Source organism: Pteropus vampyrus, unplaced genomic scaffold (genome assembly GCF_000151845.1).
Source record: "Pteropus vampyrus isolate Shadow unplaced genomic scaffold, Pvam_2.0 Scaffold142, whole genome shotgun sequence".
NCBI lineage: Eukaryota > Metazoa > Chordata > Mammalia > Chiroptera > Pteropodidae > Pteropus > Pteropus vampyrus.
The window spans coordinates 2,000,884-2,014,288 of record NW_011888923.1 but is presented as its reverse complement, the minus strand read 5'-3'; the positions used below and the strand labels follow the sequence as shown (position 1 = coordinate 2,014,288).

Here is a 13,405-nt window from a genome sequence, read left to right as displayed (position 1 = left end):
CACTAGAGAGCTCTGGGGACGTCCTGTGCGACATGAGGTGTGCAGCAGCATCCCTGGGCCCTACCCACTGGAGGCCAGTAGCACTGCCCCAACTGTGACCACCAAATATGTCCCCCTGAGAACCGCCATGCTGGGGGTTGAGCCGGGACCCCAGCGTCCCTATGATGCTGTTGCAGAGATGCACAGCACATGTCTGAGGAGGTGACGTGGCAGTGGGCACCAAGCTTGGGGACAACGGGAGCTGGGCAGAGGCTCCCACGAGGCCTGAGAGGCTTTCTCGGGCACCCAGTGCCAGGAGTGGGCCCATCCTGACAAACTGCCCGGCCGGCCTGTGCCTTCTGCGCACCCTCCCAGCTGATGACGCACTGGGGACTCTTGCGCTCCCTTAAGTTAAGGCTCAGCGTGGCCCGCAGGGGCCGCTGACCGCCCCCATTCGCTCCCAGAGGCGGGCACCTCCAAACCTGCCCCAACCCCGCACCCAGGGAGGTGCAAGCCCTTTCTCCCGTCCCAAGCGCCTGACGGGCTCGGGACCAGGGGCAGGCGGTGGGGTCCCTACGGGGCTGCGGCCTCTCACGTGCCAGAAGGGAGGCCTCGATGACAGGAATCTGCAAAGCCGGCCCCACCCTCGCTTGTGAAGTCGCCAACTCCCAGATGCTAGAAACCACGACAAGACATCACTGCTACAGCTGCCTTCGACACGCAGGCACGGGGGTCCCAAGGGGCAAAGTGCAGCACCTCCCCTTCTGTCAGAGGGAAGGTCAACCCCCAGCACAGCCCGGGGGGGCGAGGGTGGGCCACCCATGGGTGGGACAAACTGCAGGTGGAGGGAGGAATGACAGGAACCCCAAGACCCTGATGTGGGAGGACAGCGCCTGAGCACCACTTTCCAAGCCACAGCCCAAGACCTGCAGCAAAAGGAGTCTCTGATGGCGAGGCTGCGTGCCATGCGGGGCCCGGGCCACAGACATAGGAGCGCTGACCGCTGCCCCCGCCAGGCCTCTGCTCAGCTAATGTGTTCACTGTGCTGCAGCCAGACCTGCTGAGGTCACCGGAACGTTCCGGGCGGGTAACTGTACTCCTGGCCCCTGCGGCAGAAGCCTGGATCTCTTTACGGAGCACTGTGCACGGAGGAAGGTGTGAGACCCATCCGCTCTTGCCACAAGCAGTGTGGACTCTCCCACGCATGGGGGGGTGGTCTGGGACGGGAGGTGGGCAGCAAGGGACAAAGGAGCCTGCCTTCCTCGGCAGCAACCAGGTTATAAAAAGCCAGCACCAGGAAACTGGAGCCATACTCCCCTGCAGTGCCCAGTGGGAGGATGAAAAAGGGGTTTCCATGGTTACCACGCCAAGGAAGAGAACATTCAGATCAAACTGGAGTCAAAGGTTCGCACAGTGAGCTTCAGCCTGAGCCTGGTTTTTGGGCGGGGGGGGGGGGGGGGGGGGGGGGGGGGGGGGGGGGGGGGCAGCCCCACGGTGCAGGTAGGGCGAGGCAGGTGGGGAGAGGCAACAGAGGGGCCAGAGGGCGCCTGTGACCCCCAGCTGCTCCCGCCCTCTGCCTGGCACGAGCTGGCGGCAGGCAGGGCAGGCAGCAACTGCACACTCAGGGCCAGAGCCCGAAGGCCAGGCCGAAGCCCTGCTCTGGGCACACGGCCTCGGCTGGCTGCTCAGCCGGCCTGCGCCCCGTTCCCGCCCGCAGCGTGAGGGCGGAGGTGGGAAGGACGGGAGGCCACGGCAGGCAGTGTTCGGACCTGCCCATCGCGCGTCAGCCGGCGACTGGCGCGGGTACCTGTGACAATGTTCTCGGACATCACGTTGACCTGGACCTCCACGGAGTGCTTGGACGTGTAGGTGATCTCGGCGCTGACGTGCGCCACCTCGCCGATGCACACGGGCGACAGGAAGTCGGTGCGCTCCACCCGGGCCAGGGCGGCCACACAGCGCTCCTGCAGAGACAGGGGTGTAGGTCAGCCTGGCCTGCGGGGCCCCCGCCCCGGAGATGCACCCCCAGAACTGTCGTGGTTTTTCTCCACTGTGAAAGAGATGGGACGCGTTGACACCACACAGTCCTAAGTGCAAAGCCACAGGAGGTGTCCAAACGCGCCCTGGAGCCCTGCTGGGCGAACCTCAAGTGGTTCTGAGCAGAGGGATCAGAAGCAGCTTTTTCCTTCGATCTAATGTTTCTACAAAAGACACGCAGTACTTGGATAACGAAAAGTGAAAGGAGACACACATACACGTTACGGAAAACACAGGAAACACAGAAAAGTAGAGGAAGGAGGAAAAACGCCCCTCCCATCCAAAGATCAGCACTGTTTCTATTTCGGGATCTTCCTTCCCAGACTTTCCCCCCTAAGAATGGGGGTTTTACTTGTTCATTTGTTCCTCTGCCTTGATCTCTGTTTCGCCGTTTTAGTCTTACATAGTTGTACGAAAGCTAAATTTACTCTTCCACGGTCTGCTTTGTTCACCCGACAGGAGGAAAACTAACCTGCCATGTTATGACGAGCCCTGAGCGATCGCTGTTCTGTCATTTAAATTTTATTTATCCTTCAACACAGCAATCCATCCTTACGACTCAAAATTCAACAGGAACGAAAGGGTCTCAGGTCTGCCTTTGGCCACTTGTCCCCGCCACCCAGGACGCCCTCGGTAGTGGAGGGACAGAACCAGGGAGTGTCCGGCCCTGGGGTTCCGACACTGGGGTTCGGCCGGGGGGGTCCCGACAGCCCTCTGGGGCGCGCATCCCCGGCCACAATGTGAAGGACTTCCTCACGCCTTTCACGGCATTTCCCACGACGGCCTCCTCCCAGCACGCCATTTCCGAACAGCGTTAATGGCCAAATAGAATCGAATATTCTTCTGTCGGTAGAGATTTAGGTCAACCCCCATTGTTTATTCTGAATAACTCTGCAATGGGCAACCTCCCACTTACACCGTCCTCAGTACTGGGAACTGTTTCCTGGGTGGAAGGGACAGACACTGTGACGTGTCCCCAGAGTACGCGACAGGACAGCAGCGCCCGACGCGGCTGAGGCGCCTGCGGCACCAGCGTCCACTGTGCGCCTGCGCTAACGAGAAAGACACCTGGTGCTCGAGCGGAGACTGGCTCTCCACCGCCAAACAGAGCACGTAATGCTTTTTTGACCTTACCCGAAAGCAATCATCTCTTCGGGGCGTTGGACGTGCGCGTCTGAGACGTGCCCCGAAGACTAGGCGGGGAGCGAGGACCAGGAGACGGGGTTCAAGTTTGAGAGCCCGTCAGCCCCTTGCCGGCCCCGGCATTCACTTTCCCAGTTAATCCTCACGGCAGCCCTTTTGCAAGGGCTGGAGAGGCTGGCTTGCCAGCCACTGTCGTCCGAGCCATGCCATCAGCCACCTACTGCCACCATGACACCAACACGCAGCTCCCCTACCCGCCCAAAAACTCACCTGGTACCTGGCAAACGTGCAAATCCCCTGGCCCACCCCAAGCTTGTATGACCTGCCTCTGTGGAGGAACAGCAAGGGACCCCTGTTTGCACCCCCCAGGTGATTCTTGGGCATGCAGATCAAGGCTCTGGGACAGCTCCTGCTCCTTCTCCTGTCGACGTCCCTAAGTCAGGTCTCAGAAGGCAGGCAGTGAGGGCGTGTGCTGTGTGCTTGTCCCCCTCGCCCCAACACACACACACCCCGATGTGAAAACAACACAGGGACTGTGTCTCAGCTTTAAGTAAACTCGTGTGGCTACAGCACCACCCACTGGCAGAACGCTGGAAACGCAGCGCGGTGGAGGGGTGGGAAATGGCCGAGCGCTGTTACAGGACCCACGCCGCACGGAACTGCCGTCTTCATGGGAGTGGTGGTGTGTGTGCCTGCACGCAGACAACACAGACATGCACGTTAATGCTTTTACAGGGGACGCGGCCCATGTCTCGCTCCCCTGCACATCCGAGGCTTGGAAGGACCTGAGCCGTGCACGGCTGTGAAGGCAGCCTTTGCCCGCAGCACTCACGCAGCCAGGTGCTGAGCCCAGCCTGGGCTCTGGCGGGGGAACGGACGATCAGGACCTACGCCGGGCAATGCCACACGGTGGTGGGTCTCTAAAGAGGGCGTGTGGTGGTAGGGGACAGCTTCAGATGAGGGGGCTGGGTGGACTCTCTAGGGAAGGTGCATTGGAGCTGAGACCTGAATGACAAAGCGTCAAGTGACAGGTGTGGGGGTGTGGGCACCCCATGCAGAGGGAGGGCAGGGCAGACCCTGCAGAGGGAACTGGAGGCCGGGCTGTGTGCTAGGACGAGCAGCGAACGGCACAGGCAGGAGGTCAGCAGGGCCAGGCCAGGCCCCTCTGGGAGGCGTCCACGAGACACAGGAACAGGCTGGCTCACTTTTTAGTCTGCACACTTCAGAGCTGCATGAATTTCTGGCAAAGGGCATTTGTGTTCCCTCTGTAACCTGAACGCGGGTGGAATGACGTGAGGCAGAGGACATAGAAACCTCTCAGTGCTGTCCCAAGGGACGCTCATAACACGGACCTGTCCAGAGCCTTCAGGCCAAGCACAGAGACACCTGGGGACAGCCTGGTGCCTGCTCTTCCAGGGGAGAAGGCCATTTATAAACATTAAGCTTGGTCCTCTCCCAGCTTAAAATACTACAGGAGAGAACACTGTTTACTGGGCAGACAGTCTCGCCACGCTCTCGCTTTGTGATTACGTGACCCTGTGACAGAGTGTTTGCTGTTCTGAGAGCTGGCTGGGTTGCTGGTGACTTGACGTCCGGCTGAGGTGAGGACACAGGCCCGGGACCCAGGGTGGCTCTAACTTGACTGTGAGCTGCTGTCTCCCAGGACCTAGCAGGGCACCAGGCCTGCCCCATGCGTTCCAGAGACCAGTACGATCCAAAAATTCAAAGTATGGACTGACGGGTGCAGGTACACGTCAGACACTGGGGGTTCAGTTCCAACCGAGCGAGTCATACTCTAACTGCTGGCGGCGGGCCTTGCCTTCAATTTGTAAAAACGCTTCATCTACGGGGTGCGAGGAGGCGGGGCGAGCCTGCATTTGCACTTGCTGTGAGGCTCTCTGAGCTGCCAGCGACTCTGGCTCCTGTGCGTCACGTGCCCTGTAACTCTGCATCCGGGGCTCAAGGCGAGAGGGGCAGCCCCACCCTGGGGGACAGCCGCCAGCGTCTGGATCACCATCTACCCTAAGAAGCGCCCTCCGCCATGCTCCCAAAGGTGGCCGTCACCGCGCTGCCCGTTAGGTGAAGATGCCCTGGCAAACCGCACGGTCTGGGCTCCTGAGTGGCCACAGGGCTTCGAACCAGGACCAGAGCCTCAGAAGCAGAGCCAGAAAGGACAGTGCTGGGTCCTGGGCTCGAATCCTAGCTCTTCCGCTGACGAGCTCGCTACCTGAGGCAGCGACTCCTCCACTCCATGTCTGTCTCCTTGTAAAATACAGACACTGAATGGCGGCTGCCAGACGTCACGTACAGAGAGGACAAGGGGTGGGGAGCAGGCAAGTGACCGAACTGGACGAGTCCAGAAACAGCTCGGGCTGATTGTATCCTGTGTGTGCGCCGGCGCCGTGCCCACCCAGGCCACCTTCGGCTCACGCCACTTAGAGGACACAGCCCTGCACAGCCTTTGAAAGCTACCTAACTCCTAAGCCTCCATTTCCTGCCCTACAGAGTGGGGATAAGAAGACTGTTGGGGAGACACCCCCAGAAAGGAAGGCCGGGCACTCGGCGTGTGCCTGGCCCATCAAAAGCACCCCACGGGTGGCTACTGCAGACACAAACTTCCGGCGACCGCAGGTGGCTCACAGTCCGATGCTGAGCACCCGGCGGGGAGTCAATGGGCAGAAGTCCCTGCCCTCACGGGGCCCAAAGACAGATGAGCAAAGTGCACAGCAGGGGCGACAGCGCTGTGGGGAGACACAGCTGGTGGCAGTGGGGAGCTGGGCACCGGAAAGGTGTGAGCAGAGGGCGTGTTCACGCACAGGCTGGAAGGAGGCGGGGGCGGCCGTGCGGGTGTCTGGTGAAGGGCAGCTCCAGCAGAGGGACGAGCCAGTGCGAAGGCCCTGGGGCAGGAGAGCCGGTGCGGCCCAAGGGAGTGTCAAGGAGCAGATGAGGACTGGGAGCCGGGCAGGGGCGCAGGGGGTGGGACAGGGCCAGGGAGCTGCGTGTATTCAGGCTTCTACCCTGTGTGAGACGGCAGCCAGTCTCAGTGACATTCATAGCTGAAGGGTCTCTCCGGCTGAAGCTAGAGAACAGACGGGGCGGGCTTGGACAAAGCAGGGAGACCGCTTGCGAGGCTGTTGGTAATTCAGCCAAGATGTGGCAGTGGCTCGAACTGGGTGGCGGTGTACCTGGGCAGCAGCGCACCTGGGCAGCAGCGCTCAGATCTGGAAATACGCAGCAGAAGGAGCCAACAGGACTGGACACCAGTGTCCACAGCGTTGAGAGGAAGAACAGGGTCAACAAAGGCTCTGGGTTTGAGCCTGAGTAACTGGAGGCCACAGAGGTCATTTAACTAAGCAGAGGGAGAGCACAGCGGTGGCAGCCTGGGGGCAGGCCTGGAGTGTCTTTCTGGGCCCATCAAGGTCAAGGGGCGAATTAGCGTCCAGGTGGAGTTGGAACTTGGGGCCACATCATGGTGCTAAACCACAGACAGGGTGAGACCACCAGGGGAGGGTGCATGGGGGTGTCCCCTGCCCTGCCCAGAGCCCCAGCAAAGCCCCTTGAAGGTAATCATCAGCCCCCAGGCCAGCAGCCAGTCACCTGCCTCGGAGGAGCTGCCTCAGGCCCACAAGCCCCTCCTGGACCTGGAACGTGCATATTACTATCCTGCACCACCAGCCCAGAGGCATCGCCAAGCCAACATGTTCCCCTCGTACCCCCAGAGAAGTGAGGTGGAGCCGGGGCTCGCAGCACGGGTTGGAGGCCTGGATTCACAACCCAGACCAACCACCTGCCTCCCCGTGTGGCTTCAGGCCAGTGTTCAACCTCTCTGTGCTTCGGTTTCCCCATCTGTGCAGTGGGGATAGTAAAACCACCCTCTGTCTCTTAGGGTGGCGTGAGAACTTGCAGCGACTTACAGCATGGTCTCCCGCCGGCTCCCAACGCCCCCTCTCACACTCCCCCATCCTGGGGCTTTTCCCCAGAGGTCCAGCCTCTCCTTCCAGGCCCGCCTGGGACCCTCACTGTCCCTCAGAGAGTCTACCAAGGCACTTGGCCCCCACCCCACCCCTCAGGCTCAAGCACATCCTCTCCATGGCCACCAGAGGGTGCACTGGACGCAGCTGGGCTTGGGATCAAACCAAACTCCCAGAGGGCGGGAGGGCGGCCCTCTTCCACATCCCCGTCTGGCCCAGGCCACTTCCATTCCTCTCTGAGCCGAGGTCCCCACGCCCACGTCCACCCATGTGTGTGTGCGCACGCACACACACACACACACACACACCGCTCTCTCTCAGCACAACAGGTGCTAGCAGAAGCCTCAGGCACACGGAGGCCACAGACGTCCTGCTAGGCCCAAGTTAGCAACTGTGGCACAAGGCAGACCCCTCCCCTAGCACCCGAGGGTGGTTTCTCTCATGCTGGCTGGCCCGCAGAGAAAATGTCAGGACCCTCGGGGCCGTGGGCATGGCAGGAGATGACGAGCCACGCCCCACAGCTGCCTCCACGTCCTAAACCCAGAAAGCCCTGCCCTTGTCCTCGGCATCTGGACGCCTATGTGGGTCTGCGAGGCTCCACGGGCCACAGCACCAGCACCTGCCCACTGCCACCCAGGGGTAGGGCAGGGGAGGGACTGGGCCCAGGGCAGTCTGCTGCCCATGCAGGCATGGCTCTGTAAGGGCTGGACTTCAGGAAGATTCCAGAAACCAAGCCTCTTCCAGACAGGAGGGGAAGTGTTAAGAGGCAGCTGTTGGCAGGCTATCAGCTTAGTCCCCACCCTTCCTGGCTGAGCACTACACCAAACGCCATTCCCAGGGGTCACAAACAGGGCTGGGTGGGTGGAGCTTCCGGAAGGCCCTAGAGCCCAGGGGATGGCTCCTCCTCCCAAACTCCTTCCTGACCCAACAGTGGGGCAGCCCTGAGCACAGCGGGACACCAGGCTACGGGCTGGACGCTTCCAGGCTGGTGAGTGGCCCCAGACACTTACCGAACTCTGGCTATTGCAGTGCCGAGTGCTGATGATGGCCCCCGCCTCCTCGATCATCTTCAGGATTGTCCCTCCGTGGACATTGCCGGCCACGTTGGCATCGTCTGGCCGCATGATCCTAGGCAGAGGGGAGAGAAGCGGCAGGATGAGGCCTCTGGACAGGACGGCGCTCGGAACAGTGACAACCCCGGGAGAGGACGAGGTCCTCCAGAGGATCCAACGGCTCTCAGAGAAGAAAGAACTTCCATGTGTTTAGTCAGGGTGGGGTGCTCACTGACAGGCCAGACAAGGGGCTGGGGGCTGTTTCCTCGGGAGAGAGGAGGGCAGAGAGGGGGACCTACCCCTGGAGCCTGGGGTGGTGGGGATTTCTGGCAAAGGAAGCAAGGTGTTGGCATGGTTATGGGGGCTCCTGACATGCCTGTCCCTCCTGGTTCCCAGGTCCCCAAACAGCCGGCAGAGCTGAATGAGCACGAGGACACAGGTTGTGGCCACTTGGAAAATGGACAAATCTCTGAGAGCACCACCTTCAGTCCTGAGGATCAGAAATGCATCACAGCCCGGAGACCTGTCAGCACACACCTGCCAGCTCACTGACCACATGCCCCTGGCGAGCTCCTTGCCGGCACCAGAGGAAGCCAAGTCCCTGGGACTGAGGGCCAGGAGCTCCCCAGGGTCAAGAACTAAAACGCCACCGCATTTCCCCAAAGAGGAAAAACCATGCCCTCGCGTGGGCAGCCAGTGGAGGGAAAGCCCCTGGAACCCCAACAAGCCAGCATGGTGCCCCCACTGTGGTGCTGCCCACTGTGCTCCGCCCCCACGGGGCCTGGAACTTTCCCAGACAATCATCTGGCTGATGAAATCTGTCCACAGAAGCCTCAGGCCCAGAGAGAGGTGACAGGCAATGACAGGCCACGGTTCCAGCATGCCCAGCACCCAGCTGCGGGCCACCCAGCCTGCCCCCGTGTCCCCGAGATGGCGCCCTCCACCTTGGGCCATGGAGCTCCGCCACCCTCCGCCTGGCAGTGCCCAATGGCTCGATTTGGCAGCTCGGAGGCAGTTAGACTGAGGTTGGTCCTGGCTTCCCTCTTACTAGCTGGGTGACCCGGGCAAGCTGCCAAAACTGTCACGCCTCCACTTCCCGTGTAAAAGAAGCCTAACAGAACTTCCTACACGACTGCAAAGGAGGAACTGGATCGCACGAGACAATGCAGATAACCAACCCAACGGGTAAGCCTGGCACACAGCCAGCAAGGCAAGTGCCACCTGTAGTGTGATCTGTACTGCTTTCTAAGTCGTTAGCTAGCCGACTCCAAGCATGAGCCAGGAGATGCTATTTTCTCAGAACATGAACACCTGCATCCCAGGGTGACTGAAAGCTGTCTGTATCTGTCACTCATGCCCAAGGTTGCCCCTTCATTCTGGAAGATCTGGCTAGGAAAAATCACAGCCTGTTTGGGCCACCTGGCTTCTCACCCTGCATCACTGGCTCAGGGGCAGCAGCAGCCATGGGAACCACCCGAGCACAAGAAAGAAGCTTCAGTTGGCTTCTTGAATGTTCATTTAAGAATATTTCAAATCAACTCAAAATGGATTAAAGACTTGAACCTAAGACCTAGCACCAAAAAGCTCCTAGCAGAAAACATAGGCAGTAAGCTCCTTGCCATCGGTCTTGGCGATGATTTTTTTGTTGTTTTTGGATTTGACACTAAGAAGCAAAAATAAACAAGTGGGACTATATCAAGCTAAAAAGCTTCTGCAAAGCAAAAGGAACCATCAGCAAAATGAAAAAGACAACCTATGGAACGGGAGAAAATATTTACAAATCAGATATTGGTAAGGGGTTAATATCCAAAATATATAAAGAAGTCATAAAACTCAAAGCAAAACGAAACCAAAAAAAAAAAAAAATCAATCCAATTTAAAGACGGGCAGAGAAACTAATAGACCTTTTTCCAAAGAAGACATATAAATGACCAACAAGTACATGGCTCCCCATCACTAATCGTCAGGGAAATGCAAATCAAAACCCAATGAGTCCACGGCCACGCCACCCTGAACGCGCCTGATCTCATCTGATCTCGGAAGCTAAGCAGGGTCGGGCCTGGTTAGTACTTGGATGGGAGACCACCTAGGAAGACCGGGTGCTGTAGGTGTAAAAAATAAAAAAAAGGACTCAATGAGATATCGCCTCACACCTGCCACAATGTATCATCTATAGAACAAACGACGAGGACACAGAGAAAAGGGAGCCCTTGTGCACCGCTGGCGGGAAGGAAACGGGCGCACCCAGCCGCTCTGGAAAGTGGAGCTTCCTCAAACACTGTAGACGGAGCTGCCGTGGTGATCCACGGTCCCACTTCTGGGTACTTATCTGAAGGAGATGGAGTCGCCCTCTAGAAGAGATGTCCGTACTCAACGTTCCCCGTGGCATTGTCTGTGGTAGTCAAGATGTGCAACAGCCTGCGCGTCCAGCAACGAGGACTCGGTAAAGAGGGGCTGCGTCCAGAGCACGGACTGTTAGCCGTGTCCAGGAGGGAAACCCTGCCACCCGCAACAAGAGTGGACGCACCTGAGGGCGTGATCCTGAGTGAAATACAAATACTGTACGATCGCGCATAGGTATGGAATCTAAAACAAAAACGGAAATCAAAGATGCAGAGAACAGACTGGTAGCTGCCAGCGGTGGGGGAGGGGCGGGCTGGGTCGAGGGGGTTTTCGGGCTTCCAGTTAGAAAAGGCGTGTGTCCCTGGGATGAAAGGCGCTGCCTGGCGACTGCAGTTAACAATATTGTATCATATATTTGAAAGCTGCTAAGAGGAGACCTTAAAAGTTCTCATCGCAAAAGTCGAACACAAAACGCAATATATACACGCCTTACCGTTGAACTGTACACTTGAAACCTACTGGATTTCGTTAACCAATGTCACCATAATAAAAAATAATTAATTTCAAAAAAAAAAACAAAAACAAAAACTGTGCCTTGTTAAGGGTGGAAAATTTTCATGTGAGCAAACTAGCTAAGTCAGCTAGCTACAGGGAAGAAATATCTTTAGATAGCAGAAGTTGTCCTACTTGCTTGTGTGTGGTTTAGGAAGTGTATTGTATAAAATATGTAGACGGCCAATGTCTGCTTCTGTAATCCATTTACTTGTTCATTAAGGGTGTTGTTCCGGGCGAAGATATGCTAAAAGCCAACTTCCACTTCTGTAATCTGCTGGCTTGTTCAGGAGACCACCAGGATATGGTCTTGAGCTTTATCAGCTGCCTGCTCTGAAAGCTCGGGGCTGATCTCCTCTAGCCCTGCGTGGTAGAGAGTCAGTCGCCGGCCGGCTAACAAAGGCTCATAATTCATCTCAATTGGCTCCGTGGGTCTCAGAATCGTTTGTGCCATAACATGCCTATGTGAGGCGACAGTGCTCCCTGGCCGTGATCGTTCGCAGCACACGCACGTGGACCCCGCGTCCTACCCCTGAAGCTGATGCGCGTCACACGTCAATTACTCGCAATGAAACCGAAAAAAAAAATAGTTAAAAATTTTAAAAATATTTTTGAGTTTTAAAAATTTAACCTTATACCACTATGCTGGGGTTTGTTGTTTTTTGTTGTTTTTTTTTTAAGTCTGAATGAAAAGTAGCCAATTTAAATAACAAAACTGCTACATCAACCTCTTTTCCTTTGCATTTGTTTTGTTTTCAACTTAGTAAGGGAGGGCACAGTCCATCTGTGCTCCCGGGCCGGTCCTCCTGCGGACACAGGTGCCATGTGGAGGCTGTGGAGCTGCAGGCGACAGAGCCCCTGGGCTCCAGAGAGGTGAGGACACAGGTCCGTCCTTGCCCACGAGCACCAGGGCCTGCCTCTCTGGGGGAGCCTGACGCCCCGTGCGGGCTTCGCTTTGTCTGTCTGTGCAGGGGGGCTGCACACAGCGCGGCTGGGAAGACAGGTGCCCACGGAGGCCCCAGCGTGGAGGAGGAGGTGCTGACACTCAGAGAAGTGGCAATGAGGAAGGAAAGGGAAGCGAGCCCCTTGGAGACAGAACAGGGGCCAGCGCCTGAGGCCGGAGACAGTCTTGAGTCACCCTGCAACACTAGGGGTCCCCAGAGACCCCGCGCCAACAGCCTCCCACTACCCCGGGACTGGGGCACTTGGTGCACTCCCAGTGGGAGCAAACACCAGGCACTCCAGACTGCCTGCTCTGCACATGAAGACCCACGGATGCCAGCTGGCCCCCAGCCGACTTGGTCACCCTGGGTCCTGCACCAAGCCCTGTCCCAACTCCCCAGGCCTGCCGACCACTCAGGCACATGGTGCAGGCACAAACCTCTACCTACGACCTGATCCTGACCAGGCACTGTGCAGTACCACAGAAGCAGGCTCACCCCTTCCCCTCGGCCCCCAACCAGACGCCCTCCCCGCAGCCTTGGCTGCTCCCTTCCCCGCCTTCATCCCACTGCCCAGTGATGCGCTGGCCATCTGCCCCCGTCTGCCTCTGCTTCTCTCCTTCCTTCCTTCCTTCCTTCCTTCCAAATGGTTCCAGAGCTGCCGGGCAGGGCTGTCCCCCAGGACCCCCCAAACTGCCCGGTAACTCTCCCAGGCCCTTCTTCCTCGACTCGCCTTCCCCAGAGCTCCCCGCCGTGGCCTGGTCATCCTGGAGGACAGCCAGGGGAACGCGTAGCCCTAATGCAAGCTTTCCTTTTTCCATTCTAAATAAAGACACGGGTATGAAAAGGGCCTCGCTTTCCACTTTGCTATTATTATAAAAGAAAACAAAGCCCAATGGAGCGAGCACGACCCCCAGCAGCACTGCCCCGGTCTCCTGGCCAGGGAGGCGGCGGGTGGTGGGCCCGAGAGGCCGGGGCACGCACGCTGGCCGGGGGGCTGGCAGACTGGCCGCGCAGGAATGAGTCCAGGATGCCAAAGCTTCGGGATTTTCAAGACAGCCCAGAGACCCAGAGTTTAACGTGAAGGCCCCTGACACTGGGACGGTGGCCCCTGACTGAGGGTTCCGACACTACAGGGGCAGCTCAGGCGGCAGGCGGGACCAGTCCCGGGAGCTGCCACCAGCCGTCTCTGCCCAGCCACCCTCCCGCACCCAGCCACCCTGCGCATCCTCCCACTCCTGGACCGCAGAAACTTCGGGGAAAGGAAGGCCATCTTGGGGGCATTCCTACACCCCCCACCCCGTCCTCTCAGCTGGCCGGTGGCCTGGCAGCCTTCTCTCTGCAGGTGCACGCCCTGAGTGTCCTCTGCCCTGTTTCCTGCTCTCCC

At 58.5% G+C, this 13,405-nt stretch overlaps 1 protein-coding gene and 1 non-coding gene across 2 annotated transcripts in view; one reads left to right on the top strand and one right to left on the bottom strand.

Moving 5' to 3' along the window:
* ACOT7 (acyl-CoA thioesterase 7) overlaps positions 1 to 13,405 on the bottom strand; it is a 90,339-nt gene that overhangs the window by 55,384 nt on the left and 21,550 nt on the right. The window contains exons 2-4 of the mRNA XM_023535621.1: positions 8,482 to 8,672; positions 8,141 to 8,385; positions 1,787 to 1,943 (exon numbers count right to left, since the gene is read on the bottom strand). Of these exons, the coding sequence (XP_023391389.1) occupies positions 1,787 to 1,943; positions 8,141 to 8,385; positions 8,482 to 8,672 (593 nt within the window). The remainder of the gene's footprint in view (positions 1 to 1,786; positions 1,944 to 8,140; positions 8,386 to 8,481; positions 8,673 to 13,405) is intronic.
* Positions 10,175 to 10,293, top strand: LOC111744868. Its single transcript, XR_002782365.1, has one exon. It is a non-coding gene; the product is annotated as a 5S ribosomal RNA (ribosomal RNA).